Below are 25,074 nucleotides of genomic sequence, written 5' to 3'. Positions count from 1 at the left end.
AGATATGGATTTAAATAAAATATATAAGGATATTTGATACAACCAAAAATACCTTCAGCCTAACACGGTGAAACTAGTGAAACATTAAAGATGACAATTTACATAAAAAACAACACTGAAATGTATTCAGCTCTAAGCTAAGCGATTTTTAAAACCCATAATGAGACAAACAAAATACTAAATAAGTTTACCACACAATTGTTCAGTTTACTAAATTGCCTTTGAAAAAATAATTGGCTTAATAGGTGCTTTAAGCATTATTTTCATGATTAAAAGAACACCAAAAATAAATGAACCAATTCGAACTTTACTTTTATAGTATCAAAAGCTAGATTAAAATCACACTGTTCTGTTTAATTAAACACTATAGTACACAGAAAAAATAAATTTTCAACTAAGCATACACCAATCACACACCTGGAATTTTCCCAGATAATTTCATTTTCAAGTATTTTGTCCAATTAGCCATTTCTATAAACGTACTCAAGTCACATGTGGTTTGTGAGAACCAATTTGTGATTCTAAAAATATAGTCACCTTGAATAAGCTAAAAGGATAGGTGTTATGCTTTCTTCTTCCCTTTTGGGCTTTCATTTGTTATTTTTGACATAAATGCATTTAAACAACTGCGAAAGCACTGGGGCACTTCTTTAAGAATGATTCTAAATACTTATGTTCTAGAACTGGATTTGGCCAAGTATTTATTGATATAGTTATCAATATTTATGAAACAATGGACGATTAAAGCATAATGATTTCTGCATATCTAGAGGTTTAACACTCCATATTGCCACTGTGACATAATGAAGTGGGTGAGGACATGGAGAGAATCCAGAACCATGCATTTTTCCTAGTTGCCAGCAGAACTACCATTTTACCTATGCACTAGCCAAGAAAACCAGATCCAAGGCATGCTATACATGTTAAGAAACTTAACCACAAATGTTCTCCTTTAAACCTTGTCGGGAAGATCCCCTGGAGAAGGGAATGGCAACCCACTCCAGTATTCTTGCCTGGAGAATCCCATGGACAGAGGAGCCTGGTGGGCTACAGTCCATAGGTCACAAACAGTCGGACATGACTGAGCGACTGAACTGAACTGAAGCAGGCTGCAGAAAGAGGCATGTGGCTCCTACTCTATTCTTTAGTAGGTCCGTAAATCTGGATAACTCACCTTACTTCTCTGCATCTCGCGTTCTTCACCTGTAAAACAGCAAAAAGAATACTTTCCTCATGCTAATGTTAATGTATAAAAGCACAGTCTTTGCAATGTAGAAAGAACTCAAAACAGTGTAGTCCTCCCCAAGAATAAGAACTGGTCCAGGACCTCCCTGGTGGTGCAGTGGATGTAAGAACCCATCTGCCAATGCAGGTGACACGGGTTTGATCCCTGGTCGGGGAAGATTCCAGATGCCATATGGACAACTAAGCCTGTGAGCCACAACTGCTGAAGCCCAGGCACCTAGAGCCTGTGCTCCTCAACAAGAAGCCACCGCAATGAGAAGCCCATGCCCCACAACAAACACCCAGGGCAGCCAAAAATTAATAAATAAAATTACATTAAAAAAAAAAAAACAAAAAAACACCTGGATCCAAAAGAGGGCAGAGATGGAGTCAAGATAAACAGAAAAGTATGCTGGGAATGAGAGGTCCAGTGGGACGGGAGGCCACAGAGGAAGCGAAAGGAAAGAGGAGACAAGGGAGAAACAGAGGCCAAAAGTAACAGGTCTCTGTTCAAGGGAAGAGTCCATCAATGTATCTCGTTCAGAACACTTCAGTCAACACGTGTGGAAGCCCTGCCCACAGCTCTTCCACTTTTAAGAATTTCTCTGAAACTTCTGGGTTCCTACCAGCCTAGTAATCCTACCAGATTACTAGGAATTCTTTTCAGAGACTATACTAACCATCAGCCGTTCTATTCCCAACCCCAAGACCACCCTTACAGATACGTTAAGGTGTGTACTACAAGTGGCTCCAAGAGTAAGGAAAGGGGAGGAGGCCTAACAGAGGGGACGGCTTTGAAAGAGGCAGATTCAGCGGGACAACAACCCCCACCCGCACTCTAGGAAAGGCGGTGCTTGGGTAGCCCACATGATACTTACACTAGGAACGCCCCAAGCTGCTTTGGCAGGACAGGACGGGCTTGTGTAGCCAGCATCTGAGCCTGTTTCAGCTCGATGGCAACAATCCACTTCCAGGGTGGGCCCCAACTCACAGTGATGTGGAGCACAGGGGCAGCAAGCGCAGCTACCTAGGAAGAGAAGCCACGTCCAACCACCTCCGCACCTCTCAGGGTCAGTGGGGGGAGGAAATGCTTTCTGCCACATCATGAAGAAGACCGCCTGGTGACGCCTAACAGGTGCACTGGCCGAGAGTCCTTCAGATGAATAAACATAAGCGCCAAGCAGAAAGGCATGTACCAGGACATTCTGAGAGCCTCAAAGGAGGGTCAGCATGAAATCTCCTTGGGAAAGGAAGAAGTCCTCAGAAAAAACCGGACTCAGAACAGGAACCTGGAGCCACAGAAACTAGAGGGACCAGTGGCTTCTCCCAGATAACTCTGGTCTCTTGGCGTGGGGCCACCTCACTGCAGCCCAGACCCATCTGTGTCTCTGGAAAGACCTGGGCTTGATATGAAGGATGGAAATACTACCGAATGCCTACAATTTCCACTGTCAGAGTCCCTCTGGGTCACCCGTGGGAATCAGAAAGAATGTTTCCTACTGGCCAGAGAAAGAGACGAGCTGCAGAGGACCCGAGGCTCTCACTGTAACAGGACCTGAGAACAGGAGGGCGTCGCTGAGCACCAGGGACAGCTCTGAGCAGACTGAGGCAATTAACTAAGTATGTTACTCCTGGAGGAGGGGAGGTGGCGGGGACTGGGCACACTGAGATTTAAAGTCACGTGTACGTTGGGGGCCAAAGCCTAGAGCACCTTGGTCACACACATCATTACGTCCAGGTGGATCCTGCAGACTTTTCTCAATCGACAGGTTGTTGAACTCTCACCAAATCTTTTGCTTTTCCTCGTGGTTTCAGTTAAAGAACTACTCTCACGGTCATTAGCAGGGATTCTGAAGCTGGGCCGGCCCACCCTGAGAGCCGTTTGTCATTCCCACAAGCAGCCAAGAACCTGAATCCCATCCCCATGTGGTGACTCTCCACCTCATGAGCCAATATAAGCTGGAAATGGTTCCCCATTCTCCATTCACTTAAGGCCTCTATCCGTCACACACACCTGCCCCAGCCTGGGAATTCAGAGTTAGCCACACAAAGGTGCCAGAACTGTACAGGAATAGCCGATGCAAGGTAAAACCCCCATACTGGCCGTGACGCAACTGTCATCAGAGCCCACATTTAATTTAACGAAAAGTATTCAGTTATACTTGTTCCACTTGTAGTAGGGCCCATTTCCTTTCCACCCTCATTCATGAAGGCAGAGTAAGAAAATGCAACTTCACAACAAGTAGGAAAGAACTGGCCATTGTCTCTGCCTTTGCAGTCAGATGTTTCACGGGATTTGCCCGCAATGCTTAAAGGCACGTTTGTGATTCTGATAACCCAAGACTAGAAGCTGTATTATGGACTGACCGCTGTCCAGAGCCTAAAGCGAAGGTTTACAAGCCTGTTCTGCCTTCCTTCAGCCCCTCTGTGCTTATAAATGACACCTTCCAGTGTCTTAAACTATGAGAGGAAGCTTGCCCCAAATTCTCAGGCTGCTAATGGTTTCACATAAAATGAGCTCCTACAATTTTATTACCACCCTGGTGTGAACTCGCAGGTGAGGGGCCACCAGGGAAAGGATGAAGACTTGTCTCTCACTCCTGGCCTCCTGACTTTTCCAACTTTTCCACTCAGGGTTTCAAATGATGGCTTTAACTCCCAAGGCTGCTGATGAAGCCAAACAGGCTCTACTATATTACTTAGAGAAAGCAGGAGTAAGCCACCAAGTCCCTCAGGACAGAGAGGGAATTCGAATTCATTTCCTAACTTTACACTTAGGAAGCTGATAAAACCATTGACCCCATACATTTTGACACGGCAAGGAGATCCAACCAGTCCATCCCAAAGGAGATCAGTCCTGGGTGTTCTTTGAAAGGACTGATGCTGAAGCTGAAACTCCAATACTTTGGCCACCTCATGCGAAGAGTTGACTCATTGGAAAAGACCCTGATGTTGGGAGGGATTGGGGGCAGGAGAAGAAGGAGACGACAGAGGATGAGATGGCTGGATGGCATCACTGACTCAATGGACGTGAGTTTGGGTGGACTCTGGGAGTTGGTGACAGACAGGGAGGCCTGGTGTGCTGTGATTCATGGGGTCTCAGAGTCGGACATGACTGAGCGACTGAACTGAACTGAACTGATACATTTAGTGGGTATCAGTCAATCTGCATGTTGGGAAGTAACTACCAGAAAATGTTCCATTTCACATTTCAATCAGGTAAGCCAGACAAAGATCCATTTTGTACATATTATATTGGGTTGTTCAAAAACTTCCTTCAGGTTTTTCCATATGCTGATACAGAAAAACCCAAACGAACTTTTTCACCAACCCAATATATGATGCCTGTGTCTCACACCACCAAGATCACTCTACTTAGAAAAGAAGTCGTGTCAGCATACAAGGAAAATGTCCTGATGGGTACTCTGTGCACTGCACAGTTCAGAACCTCTGCATTCATCTGAAGTTTCAGCCATACACCACATGCCAAATGCAGCACTGATGAGCTGATTCTGGAAGAAACCTTTAAAACAGGGCTGATTATCCGAAAATACATGAAATTCACATGTTCAGATATATCTAACTTTGTATGACTATTTTTTATCTCTGGAAGTGATTTATGACAGGCTAAATAGATAAATGGGTAGATGGTATTAATAAATCTAAAGATATTTACAACATTATTTCTCCTAGGGGAATTAAAAAGCCTAAAACTATACAATTAAGAGTAATTTCACAGTTTCCAAAAGCAGCTGACTAATAAATAATGAATGCTTTGTGGCGGGAGCTGAGGACGTTTTTCTCAGTGCCTTTTAAAGAATAGAAAAGGCAAACTAACTTAAACGTCTAAATGTGAAAACACTTCAATATGGCACGCTCTAACTACTTTCAAAAGTTTAAAAAATTTTCACATTCAAATAAAACAAAATTCCACATAAATGGCTTATATGTTAAAAAGCCTTCAAACTCAAAATTCACACACAATAAGCTTCCCTTTTTAAGACCAAAGTTCTTCTAAGATCGTTTGTCATAGGCTTAGAAGTGGTGAAAACCAAACCAGCTGCCAAAAATTATTTACTTTGTAGCACAAACGACAAAGGATGTAACACCCACTAAGTGACCTGCAGAGAAAATACAAGGTTAATTTATTCTGCATGCCTTCCGTTTTACTTTCTGTTAAAATAATGCTCATCACCACATCCAACTCTTTCTTCGGGCATTTTATCCTAATCAAAAATAGAGGCAAAGGAAGGAACACAGAGGGGAAAAATGCGAGTGGCAAGAAACAAACAGATCAGGATTTCTCAGTCAGAAATTTAAGATTAACCCTTTCATTAAGGATAAATCTACAATAAAGAACAACACAAATACTCTTTTCCTCTCAAATGTGTAGGATTAAAAATTGGATTTATCGCAACATCTACTGTATTCTCAACACGTTTTTATTACATAGTAGCTTTTGGATCTTTTCAGATTCAAAAACACCAGCCAAAACAGAGCCAGAGTGACTGCACTGAACTGAGCTCCTGCCAGATAAGCCAGAACTGTAGACAGTCCTCTAAGTGTAGTGACAACAGACCGGTTTGTTAGTCCTGAAAATATATAAGTTCTTTGTAACTGAAGCTCTGGAATGGCATCTGTCTTAAATTACATCCACCTGGGATTGTGTTCCAACAACCAATATAGGCAGATTACTGGAACTTGAAAACCTCACTTTTTTGGTAATTGACATTTAAACTGTTTGAAGTTTCTCATTAAGGTCTCTTAAGAAATTAACTACAGATGTTGGAAACGAAGTGTAGAGTGCTCAGAGAAATGAAGTCACCTGAAGGCTCCCAGTAACTAGGAGTATTTAAATATAGTAAGTGCCTTGGAAGGAGAGGATGGGCTGGCCTGCCTCACAGGCTGCAGAGCCTCGACCCTTTTTCTCTATTCCTGTTAGGTGTCCCAGCACACTTTGGATGTAATTAAAGGAAACTAGAGAGGCAAGAAGTTGAAATGACATGGGACTACCACTAGACCAGAGCACAGAGTGAAGAACTCACTTGATGGAGGCCGAGAGACTTGAAGCATCTCCACTGCCTCAGGGTTACCGACAGGATGTAAATCTGAAATCCTGGTCTGGTCTTAGAAGCCCTTCACAGCCTGACCCCAACTGGCCAGCGAGCTTCCCGTCGCTGCCACAAGGCACCCACACTCCACAGGGACCCGTCTGATGTCTCCTGCTGGGCTCTGCACACACAGTTCTTCAGCCAGGAAGGCTTTTCCCTCTCTAGTCATCCTTCCAGAGCTGCTCAGAGGTCCACTTCCCTGTGAATGGACCCCAAGTCCTCTGAAGGCACTCCCCCTCTCTTCCCATTTAGATGATACACTTCTTAGAATGAAGTCCCTATCTGACATGAAATGTACCCAAATAAAGGACCTCCAGGTGCGTGCCACCGAAAAGACCTTTGGGAAATTTTCTCCCATTCCCCCTTCTTAGTCGCGGCCTAGGACTTAGCAGGGATGTAGTCCTCATTCTTTTCAGGAGAAAGTATAAATGCATGACTGAATAACTAAAAGAGATGTGTTAAAGGGACTTTTACTTAAAAAGAATACCATTGATATGTTACAGAATTTCCTGTTGGAATAACTGTTCTATGAAGGAAAATACTTTTCCCATTTACCTGCATAATAAAATCAATGAGCCCTGCTAAAAAATGCTTTTGCCCTAACTAAAATAAAAATCAAATTTAAAAACACTGAGAGCGAGCGAGAGAACCACATCAAGCAGTAAACCATATGGTTGTGGAAATAAAAAGATAAGTTTCCTCATCCCTCATTAACAGCAATCCTGGAAATGCTAACATTGTTACTAATTCCTCAAAAACAGTACACTAATTAGTAAAAGGCACCTGTGTCAACAGTCCTATTTCCATTTTTAAAAGTCCTTTCTTCAGCGGATGCCTGGGGTCCTCACTTAGCACATTAGACATTTGTGGAGCCTAAAAACTGCTCATCACGGCTGGTCACTGGCTAGTTGCTAACGCTCAGCGGTTCCCATACACAACAGAACGTGTGGAGCCATCCAGCTGGTTTCAGAAACTCGTGAGCTAGCCGCCCCACTCCTCCAAGGCGCTGCGCTGGGACAGGAGTCCCGCAAGGCAGCACCTTGTCCTCAAGGAGCGCACAGCGCAGTGGGCCTCCCAAATGGGGGATTCTGCCCCGGATCAACCCATGACTTCCTTAATTCTGGATGGAGAAGATGAGAGACTCTTCCAACAGCAACTCAGTAATTCCAGTGCTGGCCAGAAGGAGTCCACAATCAAAGTGGGAGGTGCATGCTTCCTATGACACCTCACTCCAGCTGACACCCCAGGGTATCTGGGCAGGGAGAGGGGAATGATGAGGGGTAGGGGGAAAAAACAGAAGCAGAAAAGATTTCCAAATGAAAGCTGCTAAAGTTCCTCCATTGAGCTGAAAGACCGTGGACTTTTCTTTAATACACCTTCCAGAGGCTGAGTTGAAGAAGTGTGTTTCACAGGTGAGAAATTCTGAAATAAACGGAATGTACCTGGGACAGAAACACTGGCTGAGGAGGTGGTTTCAACCCCACGGACTTGGACTGAGGGGGTTCTCCCAGTGAGCCCCCGTGCTGGGTCACAGCCATGTACTACCAGCAAGATCTCATCTCCCCCTCCCCACAGCTTGCTCTGGTAAATGAATCCTGTAGACAAGCACGCACAGAAGACACCCCCTTTATGCTTTCGAAAACTCTTTCCCAAAAAGGAGAATACTGAGGAGGCTGAAAACAGCCCTGGACTGTGTTCAAAAACTCAAGCCAAGAAAGAACCTTCAGATTTGACATCTTAAATTAGCAGGAATGTTTAGACAAATCTATAATCGAGGAAAACATACATACACCCACACTCACACCAAAAAAGCTTGCCTTTCCACCCTCTCATGTCAAGTGGATAATTAGTAATGAATTCTGTTTACTGTGACCATCTGATGATTTTTTTTTTTATGCAGGAATTTTAAATTAAGCACCTACTATGCGTCAAACGCTGTGCTGGGCACAAGCACAGAGGGGTGAACGCAGAGATTCCAGCTTCGAGGAAGAGACCAAACGTAAGAAGGAAGTGCGCCCATCCACAACCCAAGACTAAACTGAAAACGTGACAAGGGACTAGAGGCCCGGCGGGTGGAAAGGGGGTGAGGGCGGACATGCCTCAGCCAGTGGGGCCGAGGGGAGTGCAGGCTTTATGCATCTATCGTCTTTCTTTTTCTTACATCCACTGTTTACTGGTGTTCTTATGAGCCAGGCGCTATGCCCAGCGCCCGTTTCATTTCATTCTAACCACTGTCTGTGGTATCATGGGCCCCTCTTACAGACGAGGGGACTAGAAGGAGCTGGCTCTGTCTCAGGTCTGGGGTCTTGGGAAACTGTCTGAACCCCACTGGTCCTCAAAGCCTTCCTCACTTAAGGAAGCAAGAGACAGCGATGATGCTGGGATGAGTATGGGAGAAGGGTGGGAGGGGGTGAGAAGTGAGACAGAGAAGGGGTGGGACCAGACACGCCCTGGACGGCCACAGGAGGGCGCTGGAAGGCTGCTAGGCAGTGAAGTGAGATGAACCAACTTGTGTATTTAAAACTAGTTTGGAGGAACCACACGGAGACACCGCTCCACACCACTAGGATGGCGACAACGAAAGCAATGGAAAATAACAAACGCTGAAAGGACAGAGAAACGGGAACACCTGTGCACCGCCAGTGGAGCCGCCCAGTGGCCAGGGCACCGCTGTGGAAAAGGGTTTGGTGGTTGCTCTAAAGGCTAAACACAGATTTACCCCGTGACCCAGCAATTACATTCCCAGGTATACATCCAAAAGAATTGAAAACCAGTGCTCAAATAGTTGTGTGTGGATGTTTACAACAGCACCATTCACAACTGTCAAAGGTAAAAACAGCTCAAATGTCCATCAACTGATGAATGGGTAAATAGAATATGGCCTATGCCTACAATACTACAATTAGCATCTACCCACAGTGCAATGCTCGCCAGCCATAAAGGGGAGCAAAATACTGATACGTGATATAGATAAGGATGAATCTCAAAACTGTTATTCTAGATGAAAACATCCAGGCACACAAGGCCACATGCTGCATGACCCCTATCATATGAGCTATGCAAAAGAGAAAACAGACTCGTGGTTGCCTGGAGCTGGAGGAGGAGGGATAGGGAGTGGCTGCTGACAGGCACAGGGTTTTTGGGGTGATGAAAATGTTTGGGAATAGAGATTATAGTTGTACAACACTAAGTGTATTGCACTGTATACTTTAAAATGGTTAATTTTATATATTATGCAAATGTTACCTCAATTTAAAAAAATGGGTTGGAGGGGTATAAGTGGATGTACAAGAGCCCCTTCATAGAGGTCCAGAAGAGAGATGCCCACTTGAAAGATGACACTGGAGACAAAGAGACAGAATCACGAGACATTTTTGGAGGCAGACCCAACGAGTCTTGACAACAGAATATACACGCTAGTACCTCTGCAGGCAGCAGGTAACACGGCAGGTGATGAGGGTGGGGAGGCAGGCAGTCGATCACAAAGCTACTCCACGAGCTCAAACCTGAAGCTAGGAGAGTGGACGTGGCAAGCAGAATAATGGCCCCCAAAGACATCCCTGGCCTAACCCCCGGAGCCCAGGAATGTGGCAGGTTACATGGCAAAGTGGAATTAAGGTTGCTAATCACATGACCCTGAGATGGGGAGATTAGCCTGATCATCCAGCAGGCTCAGTATAAACACAAACATCCGTGTAAGTGGAAGGATGAGGAAGAGGCAAGAGAACCAGGGAAATGGCAGCCTGAGAAGAATTTGACCCATGGCTGCTGGCTCTTGATGGAGGAAGGGGCCACGAGCCAAAGTATCTGGGCAACTCTAGAAGCCGGAGGAGCAAACAGACCCTCCCCTCAGGCCTCTAAAAGGGGTGCAGCTCCCCTTACACCATGGTCTCAGCCCACTGGAGCCCACTTCAGACTTCTGACTTCCAGAAATGTAAAGTAAAAACTCTGCCCTGTTTTAAGCCACTCAGTTTGTGACAATGTAACAGCAATAGGAAACTAACAGTGTGGGGAAGAGTTGGCAGCTGAAGAGGACAATCAACAGACCTGGCAACAGACAGGGCACGGGTGGGAGGAGGGATGAGGGCACCCCAGACGATGGGGGGTTGGGCCCGAGATGCCCATAACGAAGGGACATAGGGGCGAGCACCGTCAGAGGCGCTGAGTCTCAGAGGGAAGGGGTAGAGGCCTGCTGCCTTACAGTCTGGGGAAGGGCAACTTCGGGGAGGAAGTGGCATCTGTGACTTTCCTAAAGTGAGAGGCGGGAGGAAGAGTGCGAGCAAATCAGAAAGGGGACAGGGCTGGGCGGGTGTGAAGAAGGTGAGGGTTCTGGCCGAATGACCCAGAGCAGTGCTGGAAGGAACCCTGGCAAGGCGCCATACCGAGGGGTCCAGGCAGCAGACCGCTGGACGGCATCAGAAAATTGATGCCATCTGGGGGAGTGGGTAAGAGGACTGGAGGCCAGCTGTAGGAAGCTAGGCAAGAAGCGGGTATGCGAGTGTGAGTGTGGGGCTGCTGAGGGTAAGGCTTCTCCCCACTCTCAGGCATGTCTGCAGGCCCCTGGTGAATCCAGACTGTCCTACAGCACAGGAGAGACTGTGACCCAGACTCACAGGCTGGACCTTTGTCCAGAGGACGGCGGAGGTGGGAGGGACACCACAAGCCTCTCTGATGTCCACACTTGCTTCCCTGGCAGAGGAAGATTCTCTTTACTGGCCGACTCTTGCAGGTAGGACGTTTGTTAAAATGTACAACACTCGGGTGGGGCGACACACGCAGCGTCTGCACACTCTGGTTTTGTCAGTCTCTGAGCATCACTGGACTTCCCTGGTGGCTCAGATGGTAAAGTATCCGCCTGCAGTGCAGGAGACCTGGGTTGGAAAGATCCCCTAGAGAAGGAAATGGCAACCCATCCCAGTATTCTTGCCTGGAGAATTCCATGGACAGAAGAGGCTTGTGGGCTACAGTCCATGGGGTCACCAAGAGGTGAACACCACTGAAGGACCAGCACTTTCACTTTCTGGGCATCACTAGGTAAACAGTTGACCACGGGACCTAAGAACACTGTGCTCCGAGCACTGAGGCATTTGTGGGGCAGGAGGAAACTCGAGGGGGATGGGATGAAAGCAGAAATCACATCTTTACTTTTCCGAGTCATTCTTGCAGATAACACTAATTTAGGACGCATGCCTCTTCTTACTCCTGAGTTCTTCTAGGCTCTGTATTCCCACTACACCCCAATTACTTCAGAATCACATTCCCTCTGTACTGCAGCAGCAGCAGTCACTTGATTGAGGGCTTGGACAGAGCACCTGCCAGAGGCCCCTATTGCAGAGAGAGAAGGAAACAGTGAAGACGCCTCCTGACCTGAGGACCTAAAGCATGAGGGTGAATAACGCATGAACAAACATCTCCCAAGATGGCAGGAGGGAAGGGTACAAATCAACCGATGCAGGCTGTGCCCCTAAATTTAGGGGAAGCAGAGCTTTTATTATCCTCAATCTCTGGTCAAATTGAACTCAAATGGACCAAAATAACCCATAGCTCAAAAAAAGCCATGTATTTCACACTTCTGAATTCTCCAAAGTCCTCTTGCTTGAGGTCAATAATTCCTTCCTAGATTACGGAATGTTAGTAGGCAGGGGGCGTCTAGTCCACCCTCTTCGTTTTAACTGTGAGAAAATAAGGATCAGTTTAGACAAGGGCCTTGAACGAGGTCAAGGGTAACAGCAGGGTCAGCGCTGGACTGGAACCCTAGAGGATCTATCCAGGGTCTTCCTGCTCATAACAGAGTTAGAAATCTGATCTTGTAAACTGCTTTTTCTTTTTTGACATTTGTAAGAAAACCCTGAATAGCACCAAAAAGAGATATTAAACCAACTCCAATTTTTAGGAGCTTGAATACTTTCTCCTTTAATCTGAACTATTTTGTGAAGGCAGAAATCACCCAAGGGTGAATTGTGGCTCACTGGTATAATTTAAAGATGCTACCATTGTTTCACAGAAACTCACTTTAGACTCAAACCCTTAACACCGGGCTTCTGTGCTCTGTCTAAAACAGGCATTAACAATTGCCAAAGGGTGGCAGGCAGTAGTCCAAAGGTCTACTGATGGATTCCTAGATAAACAAAATGTGGTATAGACACATAATGAGATATTATCCAGCCTTAAAAAGGAAGGAAATTCTGATTCCCCATAATATGGATGAACCTTCAGGACATTATGCTAAGTGAAATAATCCAGATGCAAAAGACAAACATCGCCTGCTTCCACTCACAGGAGAATACAGAATAGCCATTCGTAAGACAGAGAGACTAGCGTTTACGGGACTGGGGGTAGGGGGATGGGGAGTCACTGTTCAGTGGGTACAGGGTTTCAGTCTCGGATGAGGAAAAGGTTCTAGAGATGGATGGTGGTGAGGGCTGTAAAAAAAAGGTGACTGTACTTAATGCCACTGAACTGTACACTTTAAAGTACTTAAAATGGCAAATTTATGTTATGTGTATTTTTACCACAATGAAAAAGGCACTAATCTCCAGATGCAGTATCTTTCATCCAGCAAATCTCTATCGGCCATTTACTGTGGGTCAGGTACTGCTTCAGGGTCAAGGTTCAGAGCAGTGGGATAAACAGACCAAGCCCAAGTTCTCAGGAACACGGGGCTGGGGGTGGAGGCAGACAACCTACAAACAGATAAGCGTACAGTACGGCAGGTGGGAGCGAGTGCAATGGAGAAAGACGCTACCGGGGTGAGACCGGGGGAGTGTAACAGTGTAGCAGGTGAGGCTGTGCTTCGTTGGGAAAGACTCCTCCGACGGGTGACGTCTGAGCAGACTTACAGGGACAGAGTGCTGCGGGCTGACCCACGACCCTGAGTAGCTGGAAGGGGCAAGAGGAGGGAGGGGGCAATAAAGAAGCCCAGAGCTACTTCTTAAATGTCTCATAAACTCTCATATCCATTGGGTCGCAAAGAGTCGGACACGACTGAGCGACTGAACTGAATTCAAATTGTCAAAGGGACCGTTTATAGGTCAGTATAGAAAGAAATATGCCTTCTACATCTATGTGTCTTTCATTCACCTTAAAATGAACAGGAAAACCTATTCCCCTACCTTTTACTAAGATGCACGCCTCTCAGGAGACAACTTACATCGTTCATTGTTAGAGCGCCCTCCAGTGTCTCTGTATGACAACAGCATCTGGCACGGATTTTTTTTTCCCCCCTCCTGAATTTTGGTATTTGGCCAAAGAGTAAAATGGGCATATCATCCTGCTCACAAAGAATTCTGTGAGATTAAGTAAAACAACAAGTCAAGTGGAAGTGCTTTAAAATAAGCCTGCGCTACTTGTAAGTTTGTGCAACATATACATATGTGTGCAATGATGTAAAATGACTATATAAACTTTTAGAAGGTTCATGTTTTAAAATACACTTTTTTTTTTAGCAATATACAACTTTCAGCTAAAAGGCAAACACAATCTACCACTAAATTTTAACGCTAATTTTACTAGGGGTGGCAAGTGCTGTCTTTACAATTTTTCAGTATTTTGGGGTTCTAAATATCAATATTTGAAGAGACCTGCATATACTCACAGGGAATTTTGGTCACTCTGCTTTCTTGGTCAGAAACACGGCATGGGGTAAATGATGGTTACATTTTACATTTTGGAGTATAAACTTTAGGAACTTTTACTTTGCATGTATGTGTATAGCTTGTATATTATATACAATCCCATACAAAGTTTGTCAAAAAGATTGAAATCATACTATGTGTATAGTTTTATAATCTCTTTCTGGCACTTATCAATTTACTGTGAGAATTTTTTATGTTAAAAAAAAGAATACAGAAAAAAAAAAGAATACAGCATGGGGAAACAGTTCAGACAGACTTGTTCACACCAAGCAGCCTATTAAAATGGAATCCTTACTTTCTCATGGAAATTGGTTTTGGTTCCTTTATTATGGAATCAAGCACTTCTGTCAGTCTCAAAGCCTTAGAGGAAGACGTTACATGCAGTGTAGTTCTGAAAAGAACTAGAAGTTTAACTACGTGGCCATTTGCAGAAACACTTGTAGGCTGGGTCAGTGTGACGTTGAGGCCACAGAGGGAAAAGCCACCAGTGGTTGTAGTCAGGAGACGGGGCTCTCTCTAGACCTGGCACCGCTAGCTGTCTGACCAGCAGGAAAGAGTCTCTGCTTATTCTACTGTGCACGAGTCTACTGCTGCCAAGGAAAACGTGCAAGTAGGCCTCCAAAAGACATACTGCAATCCAGGTACATCCAGCACCATTTCTGGAGGGCAATCTGACAACAAGCATCAAAAAGCCAAAGATGTCCATACTCTTTCACCCAGCAAGTTCACACACAGAAAATCACCTCCAAGAACTTAAGTAAGGGTAGCCACAGAGACCTGAATATAGGGACATTTATCTGTGCATTTCTTAAGGAAAAAAAAAAAAAATTGGAAATACACACAATGAACATCTGCGGCTATATACAGAGAAATATATATGTGATGGCTGTGGAACAACAGTAAACACCAACGCTCAAAGATTAGTGTGTGTGTGCTCAGTCATGTCTGACTCTTTGCCATCCCATGGACTGTAGTCTGCTGGGCTGTTCTGTCCATGAAATCTTCCAGGCAAGAATACTGGGGTAGGTTGCCATTTCCTACTCCAGAAGATCCTAAACTTTAACCAAAACATAAAATGAAAGCAACTAAATAAAAAGTCATCTTAAATCTGGCTTATAATTGAAAAAGGAAGGAAAGGAGGGAGGAAGGAACGGAAAATGAGACAAAGAAGGGAAAGAAACAAAAAAGGAAGGAAGCAGGACTTCCCTAGTGGTCCAGTGGTTAAGAATTCACTTTGCAATGCAGGGGACACGGGTTCGATTCCTGGTCGGGGAACTACGATCCTACATGCTGCGGAGCAACTAAGCACACATACGACGACTAGAGAATCCTTGCACCGCAAAGAAAGATCCTGCGCACAGCAACTAATGCAGCCAAATAAAGAAAGAAGAAAGGAATGTCAATTCTGGGACCCACTTATTGTCTATATCATTCAAATGAGTTATTTAATTGATAAGGTATCTTCAAGTAACAACATGAAATAAATTAAAACTTTTATGAATTATAATGGATTTAAATGTACACCCAAAGTGACCTATATGAAAACACAAATACTATTTCTTTGGAATTTTCTTTATTGATTAGTAAAGTTTTAAACTTAAACTGTCAAGATCATGAGCAATGCACAGAGGAATAAATAAGAAACATGTAACAACAGAACACAGCCCAGCTGCACTCAGAGGCAAGAAAGCATTTTGTTTTTACAACTAACAACTCTTCCATTCTTAAGAATGTCATCAAGCCCACCAACAGCCACTCCCCAAGGAGCCCGGCTTTCTTCTCCCTGTCTTCCTAACATCTCAGCCACACGTGCCTGTGGGCTTCCCCACAGGGAATCAGTCATGTAGAAAACGGCAGCTCCTACAGAGTGGCCACTGCAACATTTAGTTAAGGAAACTGTGACCAGAGGCTGTTTTCAGAAATTACATCCATCAGACCTTGGCTGTTGCAAAGCCATCGCTGGAGAAAATAACCACTTGAGGAAAAGTGCCGATGCTCAGCAGTGTCAGCCACCCCAGATGCTACCTCACTGACCGTGTGAGGCTCGACTACAACCAAGCATATGCGCTCACCTCTCAGACTCCGATGTGACTTCAGAGAATACCCATCCTCAATGCCCCATTATGGAGTATTTCTAGAAGAATACTTATGCCATAAGAAGTGCTAATGCCACTCAAACATTCCGCGAAGCAGGGGTGCTCAGAAGAGTGCCCTGAGAGGACAGAGACTTCGGTGGCTACAGTTATTCAGAGTAGAATAAAGAAAAGTACGTGTTATGGAACTGTCCTCCAAGCCTTTCTGGATCCGTGGGGCCCAGAGGTGAGCAGGTGAAGGTTTTTCAGTTCAGGTTTCTGCTCCAGCCTTTCCTCCCTACGCTCAGCCTCTCCCTTGGCCAGCCCAGTGACGTTCCTCTCAGCTTGCACCCACACAGATGGTTCTAATCCACAGCAAAACTCTATAGCAAATGTACAAACGGTACAATGGGAGTGGAAGCCCTACACAGCTGGAATGGGTCCACCAGCGAAGCTTATGCTAATCTGCAGACTTGGCACAGCCTTGCTGGCGCACAGCCCGTGGCTGGGAATTTCCCTCCAGCAACATCTGCTCCAGGAGGCACCACCCACGTGCATGTGCATCTTCCAGTACAGGCCGAGCTACCGCTTTCAGTTCTTGCTCACCAGGCTGGTTCAGTTCAGTTCAGTTCAGTCGCTGAGTCGTGTCCGACTCTTCGCGACCCCATGAATCGCAGCACACCAGGCCTCCCTGTCCATCACCAACTCCCAGAGTTCACTCAGACTCACGTCCATCGAGTCGGTGATGCCATCCAGTCATCTCATCCTCTGGTGTCCCCTTCTCCTCCTGCACCCAATCCCTCCCAGCATCAGAGTCTTTTCCAATGAGTCAACTCTTCGCATGAGGTGGCCAAAGTTTTGGAGTTTCAGCTTTAGCATCATTCCCTCCAAAGAAATCCCAGAGCTGATCTCCTTCAGAATGGACTGGTTGGATCTCCTTGCAGTCCAAGGGACTCTCAAGAGTCTTCTCCAACACCACAGTTCAAAAGCATCAATTCTTTGGCGCTCAGCCTTCTTCACAGTCCAACTCTCACATCCATACATGACCACAGGAAAAACCACAGCCTTGACTAGACGGACCTTTGTTGGCAAAGTAATATCCCTGCTTTTTAATACGCTATCTAGGTTGGTCATAACTTTTCTTCCAAGGAGTAAGCGTCTTTTAATTTCACAGCTGCAGTCACCATCTGCAGTGATTTTGGAGCCCAAAAAAATAAAGTCTGACACTGTTTCTACTGTTTCCCCATCTATTTCCCATGAAGTGATGGGACCAGATGTCATGATCTTCGTTTTCTGAATGTTGAGCTTTAAGCCAAATTTTTCACTCTCTGCTTTCACTTTCATCAAGAGGCTTTTTAGTTCCTCTTCACTTTCTGCCATAAGGGTGGTGTCATCTGCATATCTGAGGTTATTGATATTTCTCCCGGCAATCTTGATTCCAGCTTGTGTTTCTTCCAGCCCAGCATGTCTCATGATGTACTCTGCATAGAAGTTAAATAAGCAGGGTGACAATATACAGCCTTGACGTACTCCTTTTCCTATTTGGAACCAGTGTGTTGTTCCATGTCCAGTTCTAACTGTTGCTTCCTGACCTGCATATAGGTTTCTCAAGAGGCAGGTCAGGTGGTCTGGTATTCCCATCTCTTTCAGAATTTTCCACAGTTTATTGTGATCCATACAGTCAAAGGCTTTGGCATAGTCAATAAAACAGAAATAGATGTTTTTCTGGAACTCTCTTGCTTTTTCGATGATCCAGCGGATGTTGGCAATTTGATCTCTGGTTCCTCTGCCTTTTCTAAAACCAGCTTGAACATCTGGAAGTTCACAGTTCACGTATTGCTGAAGCCTGGCTTGGAGAATTTTGAGCATCATTTTACTAGCCTGTGAAATGAGTGCAATTGTGCGGTAGTTTGAGCATTCTTTGGCATTGCCTTTCTTTGGGATTGGAATGAAAACCGACCTTTTTGGTTAATGCCCAATAGTTTTACTCTGGTTTTACCTCATTTCCCACCAACTCCTGTGTCCAGGCCACGGGCATGTCCCCTGCCTCCAGGCCGCCTGGTCTATCTACTCCCTTATGGTATTTCCTATTTCCTCAGAGTCTCTCACCTCTTCTCTGCAGCCCTACTCCTAGCAGAGGCTCTTTTTTCCTCAAAAAAAAAAAAAAAAAAAAAGCATTCCAAATACTCTTTCCCATCCCATTCTTTTAGTTGCTTATTCATGTCTGGCTCTTTCTGACTCTAACGGACCGTAGTCCACCCATCCCATTCTTTTAGGAGGCCATTCTAGAAGGCTCTAGCTCCAATTCTTGGACCTCTGGTCTACTATCTTAGATCATCTTTACTCCATCCTTCAGCCCTTCCTTTCTCTATCTCTAGGGTAAATAACCATCCTTCTTTGCCTGAAACAGGATCTTCCTGGAATGTGGGACCTTCAATGCTAAAACCAGGACAGTAGTCCTAGGCAAGTTGAGACAGTTGTTCCCCCTATCTCCCTGAACTAAAGTTTCTTTCTGCCTCATAACCCAAAACATAATTTTTTGTTTACAGTATCCCATTTAGCTTCTCACTATGCATTTGGGCAACTAAAGTCAATTTCTAATGATGCCAACAAACATTTAAAAATACCTAACACTTCGCATTGAGCTTTTAATACCAAGTCAAGTGACAAAGTACACATATTCTTAGAATTCTGAGTTCTTTTCAAAATGCTCACTCAGAAGTTTGTTCTTTTTAACCCTGGCCTCCTCTTTACCATTCTTTCTACAAAGGCTTTTCCCCTTGCTCGCTCACTGCTTGCATTCTTCTATGCCTACAGTTTCTCCCCTCTGCTCCCTTCTTCTTCCATCTCCATCCTCCATTCGAGTGGTTATCAAAAGAGCAAACTAAACCCAAGGTAAGTTGAAGACAGAAAATAATAAATATTGGAACAGAAATCAATGAAATTAAAAACAAAAAATAGGGAAAAATCAATAAAACTAAAAATAGTTCTTTAAAAAGATCAATAAACTGAAAACTCTAGCCAGACTGATCAAGCAAAAAGCAAAGAAAAAAGGACTACAAATATCAGGCAGAGAGAGCAAGTCACTACTGACAATATGAATATGAAAAGGATGACAGGGCTGGAGGCAGGAGTGAGGGTTAATTGCAAAAGGGCTCAAGAGAACTTGGGGGAGGCAATGGCACCCCACTCCAGTACTTTTGCCTAGAAAATCCCATGGATGGAGGAGCCTAGTGGGCTGCAGTCCATGGGGTCGCTAGAGTCGGACACGACTGAGCGACTTCACTTTCACTTTTCACTTTCATGCCTTGGAGAAGGAAATGGCAACTCACTCCAGTGTTCTTGCCTGGACAATCCCAGGGACGGGGAGCCTGGTGGGCTGCTGTCTATGGGGTTGCACAGAGTCAGACACGACTGTAGCGACTTAGCAGCAGAAATTCAGGGGTGATCTAAAACTGGCCCATGGGGATGGGCTGCACAATTCTGTATTCAAGAATTGTTGCATACAATACTCTTACCAGCTGCTTTAGCTATTATCAAGGTTCTGGGACATTCTAAGCTTGATTTTCTGGAAGCTACAGTGTATCACCTTGCTGATAATAATGCAAGGAATGCTGCCCTTAAAGGGACCAACAGCAGCCAAACTTCTGTCATGATCCATAGGGATATTTCCACAAATGATCATTTAGAAAAACTTGCTAGAGAAGCCCAACAACTGGCTTCAGAAAAACAAATCCAGAAATTACATAACTGTTGATTTGATAAAAAGAGAAAGCTCTGGTTTGGACAAAACAAGCATCCAGTCCTACCAGAGACACTAAAATTCCCACTCCTCACCCCCAATCCTGCATTAAACCACTGGTCTACTGACAAATGATGGAGAAGGGAACAGCAACCCACTCCAGTAGTGTTGCCTGGAGAACTGCATGGACAGCGGAGCCTGGTAGGCTGCAGTCTGTGGGGTGGCAAAGAGTTGAACACGACTGAGCGACTACACAACAACAACGGACAGATGACAGCCCTCATGCATCAATACTGGTGGGGAAATCAACAAGGCCACAAAAGGCGCCTGCCTCACGTGTTACACGGTCCAAAGCACAATCCAGGGAAGCCATTCTTACTGCTCCCAGATATCTCAACCCGTTTAATGAACCATCTGAGGTCTGGCAAATGAATTTTATACATTTACTCCATCTAGTGGATACAAATGTGTTTCACTCATGGCCTGTATGTTTCCCACTGGACCAAAGGCTTCCCCTGCAGAATTCCTCTCAGATTTCATAGTAACTGAGGAATCCATTTTTACTGGCCAGGCACTTCAACAAGTATGTGCTGTCCGTTTGGTTTTACAACACTTTGATTGTACTTGCCACCCTCAATCATCTTGTTTAGTTAAACACATTAACATCATTAAGACTCAACTGGCAAAATCTGTAGAGACTCTCCAACTATTTTGGCCAAAAGCATTCCATTGATATTTCTAAATCTCAGATCCACCCCTTTGAAACTCATAAACTTGCAACCTATGGAACAGTCACAGAATGTCCAATACACTTGACTCCTGCTTCTTTTGACTCACAGCTGATAAAAGCAGAGATACGCCAATATTGCAAAGGCCTAACTGGTGCTGTTAAAAGTAACCATGTTTTGGTAGAGCAATCTTTTCACAGTGTGCCCTCAGGAAATGAAGACCTTAAGCATCACACACTGATTGCAACCTGGAGATTTCATCTTTCGGAAAAGACACCTCCAGAACTCTCTTCAATCTCATTGGAAAGGCCCCTATCGAATACTGCTAACCAACCACTGTGCCACCAAACTCCAAGGAACAGACTCCTGGATTCATGTGACACCCATGAAGAAAGTGCAAAGTGTGACTGGAACTGCGTGTCATCTGGTGACCTGAAAGCAAAGATTTTCCAGAATTGAAGAATATAACAACCGATGAGACAGCTTTCTATACACATACAATACGTAAAAACAATCATCTCATAAAAAAGAAGAAAAGGGAACTATATAGATATTTCTATTTTCTGGAGTTAAGTCAGTATAAATCAAAAGTAGATTCTGATAAGTTAAGATATATACAGTAATATACAAACAATTAAATACTATCCAGCCATAGGAAGGAATGGAGTTCTAATACATGCTACACACCATGGAAGACTCTTGAATTATGCTAAGTGAAATAAGCCAGAAACAAAATGACAAATATTGTATGATTCCACTTATATGAAATACCTAAAAGAGGCAAATTTAGAGAGACAGAAAGTAGATTAGAGAATACCAGGTGCTAGGGAATGAAGAGTTACTGTTAATAGGTACAGAGTTTCTGTTTGGAGTGATGAAAAAAATGGGGGGATAATGATGATGTCTGCAAAGCACTGTGAATATGATAATGCCACTAAACTGTACACCCAAAATAGTTAAGATGGCAAAGCTTGTTATACATATTTTACCACAATTTTTTAAAGAGGCATATAGTAAGCCTGAGGGCAACCACTAAAAAAATAGTGAAAAAAATCATTAAAGAAATAAAAAATATCATGTAAGAAAATACTTAATGCAAAAGAAAGAAGAAAGCAACAGTAAAAGAATATAAGAACAAAAAAGAGATGAAACATATAGAAACCAATACCAAATAAATACAAGAAAGGAAAACTACAGACTAACGTCACTCATGAATACAGATGTAAAACCCTCAAAAAATATTCACAAATCAAATCCAACAATGTATACATAAAAAGAACTATAGACCATGACCAAGTGGGATTTATTCCAGGTATACAAGGCTAGCCCAATATTCAGAAATCACTTAATATAATCTGCCACATCAACAGGCTAAACAAGAAGGAAAAAAAAAGTACCTCAGTAAATGGGGAATAAAAACCATCTATAGAACACCTACAATTAATATCAGACTCAACAGTGGAAAACTGGATGCTTTCCCTAAGATTGGGACCAAGGCAAACAGGAGTCTCATCACTCCTATTTAATGTCTTACTTAGTAAAACCATTAGCTAGTGCAACTAGACAAGAAAAGGGAAAAGAGAATCTTACTGTATTACAAATGTATGAAATCACCTCACTGAAGGGGCTGGGAAGAAAAGGTGCTAACCCAAGTAACTGTGGAAATAAGTGGAGTCTCTACAACTAAAGGGAAAGGAACTGTATCTAAGCACTGGACTTTAAAGTCTTTTCCAGAGAAGTATGGTCTAACAAGTCAGATACTGCTACATGCACACTGAAATTGAATAACTGAGTGACTGGATAGTGTATAGTGGAAGCCAGGTCTCTCACTGTTGGGGTGAAAATTTACAAACAAGGCGGGTGAGGAGGCTAGAATGATCCATGTGGTAATGGATTAGAATACAGTATGAACTCACCTTTAGCTTAATATAGGTACAGATGGTTACATGAGAAATATTTCTAGATGTGTACATATGCATGGATTACTATTTACACAAATTTCTTTGCTCTGCCAGCTGAGAGGATTTAAAAGACATTCCTAGCAGTGGGCAGTTATGTGCCCCCAATGAGGGCAGGGTATTTCTGTAAATTGGTCGGCAGCAGCAGAGAGCTGCTGGGCTGGAGAAAGGAAGGGCAGGGAAGCACCAGGGAAGCACCACTGCAACAGAGGAAAACGCGGGAGGGTCGGGAAGAGGGTTCAATAACTGCCTATCAGCAACACTGCTGATGCTCTAAAAACAAGAGAAAAGCCACCAGAAGCCAGTCTACTGGCTTGAAGAGGAAGTGCTAGACAACTGGGATAGAAAGTAAAGACACCTGCAGGCAGACTTTTTTAAGCTGACCTTGGGCACATTTACTTTTCCCATCCCCATGTGTTCTGAAGGCGCCAGGACCCATAGAATTTAACCTGGGAAGGGCTCTGCATGAAAGCCTGCTGCCATGGCCTTGGTGGGGTGTCTAAGAGTGCTGAGACTAGGCCAGTGTGCTAAGAGGAATGAAGTGCATTATGAGCTTAGCCCCAGGAGCCTTAGAAGTCAGTGACCCGGTGTAGTCACCGGACCCATTGTTGAAGAGGCCACAGAAGCTGGCCCCTTCATAGGCCAGAAAAGGACTTTCTGGAAGGGTACACCCTTTCAGGGGCTCCTCTGGCTTCACTGTTGACCCCAGAACCCAGAGACATTACCAGGCCAGGATCTAGGAAATGGGAAGGTGGGATGCACAAGCCAGGTGGCTCCTGGCATGGAACACCAGTGAGTCAGGAAGCACGGAGCAAGCAGATGTAACCAAGTTCCAGAGCAGGAGCCTCTGATTTGGTTTCTGAACCCAACTCTGCCATTCTCTGCTTTGAGTGTCAGTCAGCCTCTGCGAGCCTTGGTTTCCTCATCTTTATAAATGAGTCACGCAGCTTCTTTCCATGGTGATCAGGGAACAGAATGAGGGAACATATATGTGCATGTGGTTGGCAAACAAGCAAATCTCAACCAGCGGTTCTCAAAGTGTCATCTGAGGATACCTGGGGTGAGGAGGTGGCACCCTGAGACCCTGTGAAAGGGTCTTCGAGGTCTTCCCTTTTCCAACTGGTTTGTGCATGAGCCTGGAAATTTCTAGGTAAACTTTCTCCAAGACAGGTGATATGTGACTCCAACTGTCCTTAATTAAACTGAAGACATTTTAAAAAATATACCACGCCACTTTTCTCTAATATTTTTCATTAAAGATGCAATCTGCGTTCAATTTATATGGATTTGTGATTTTAAAATGACTAAACTTTTAAATTAAAAAAAAAAAATCAACAGATACAAGCAAAAACTCTCCGGGGTCCTCAATAATTTCTCAGCGAGTAAGGGGGTCCTGAGACCAAACAGTTTGGGAACCGCTGCGTGAACAACCAGGTGGAGGCGAGCCGCCTCCCGGCCCTACGTTCCTGGCTTCCCTGTGTGGGGCCGCGAGTTTTCTGGGTTTGAGAGGTCGAACGTTTGTACCCATTTTCCGGACTCAGACAACGGCCCTCCCGCACTGAGGCAAGGACATTGCAGGGGGTGGGGGCGACCCCCGCGGGGCGTTGCCGACCTTGGCAAAGGTCGAGCACGCGCGCTCGGGAGGTTCACGGCGCTCGCGGCCCGCGGGGCTTCCCGCCAGGGGCCGAGGAGGCCGCGCCTGCGCAGCGCTGAGCCGAATGCCGACCCACAGCGAGCGCGGCCGAGCGGCGGGGGACTGGGGACCTGCACTCACAGCCTAGGCAGCGCCGCCGCCGCCGTCGCTCCTCGCGCCGCCCTCCTCAGCAGACGCTGCGCCATCTTCCCGACGCACGCGTCCCGCCCTATCCGTCTCCACTTCGTCCCGCCCCTCTCCACGCCCCGCCCACTCCCCGCAAGCCACGCCCCCGCGCTCTGAGCTCCTGCCCCCTCGGGCTGTCTGAGCTTCCAGGCTGAGTTCAGATCAGTCTAATCGCTCAGTCGTGTCCGACTCTTTGCGACCCCATGGACTGCAGCACGCCAGACCTCCTGTCCATCACCAACTCCCGGAGCTTACTCAAACTCATGTCCATTGAGTCGGTGATGCCATCCAACCATCCTGTCCTCTGTCGTCCCTTCTGCCTTCAATCTTTCCCAGCATCAGGGTCTTTTCAAATGAGTCAGTTCTTCGCATCAGGTGGCCAAAGTATTGGAGTTTCAGCTTCAGCATCAGTCCTTCCAAAGAAATCCCAGGGCTGATCTCCTTCAGAATGGACTGGTTGGATCTCCTTGCAGTCCAAGGGACTCTCAAGTGTCTTCCCTTGGTCTTCCCTTGTGGCTCAGCTGGTAAAGAATCCGCCTGCAATGTGGGAGACCTGGGTTCGATCCCTGGGTTGTAAAGATCCCCTGGAGGAGGGAAAGGCCACCCACTCCAGTATTCTGGCCTGGAGAATTCCATGAACTATATAGTCCATGGGGTCACAAAGAGTCTGACACGACTCAGCGACTTTCACTTCACTTCACTTCACTTCAGGTTGGATACTAACAGATTTCAGGCTAAAACGCGAGGCAAAGTCTAAAGGGGGGTGAGGGGTTCTTTCTTGAGTGG

General features: G+C 45.1%; 1 protein-coding gene across 20 annotated transcripts in view; it reads right to left on the bottom strand.

The window, feature by feature from the left end:
- Positions 1-24,333, bottom strand: part of CLYBL (citramalyl-CoA lyase) — a 257,987-nt gene extending 233,654 nt beyond the window's left edge. For 12 of the 20 annotated variants that reach the window (XR_015138435.1, XM_086330434.1, XM_086330440.1 and 9 more), the window contains exon 1: positions 24,244-24,333. Coding sequence is in view for 14 of the 20 variants with exons in the window: in XM_086330434.1 (XP_086186560.1) it covers positions 24,244-24,308 (65 nt within the window). In the remaining 6 variants the exon portion in view is untranslated. Of the gene's footprint in view, positions 1-1,174; positions 1,204-2,102; positions 2,346-24,243 lie in introns of those variants that run through there. The other 8 variants (XR_015138434.1, XM_086330429.1, XM_086330431.1 and 5 more) reach the window with 2 other exon arrangements.
- Between the last annotated feature and the right edge of the window lie 741 nt (positions 24,334-25,074).

The sequence above is a fragment of the Bos grunniens genome, chromosome 12 (assembly GCF_055505025.1).
Source record: "Bos grunniens cultivar Pamir isolate PY7600 chromosome 12, Bosgru_T2T1.0, whole genome shotgun sequence".
In the NCBI taxonomy this organism is placed as follows: Eukaryota; Metazoa; Chordata; class Mammalia; order Artiodactyla; family Bovidae; genus Bos; species Bos grunniens.
The sequence above is the reverse complement of the archived record's forward strand: the minus strand, read 5'-3'. Positions and strand labels throughout refer to the sequence as shown.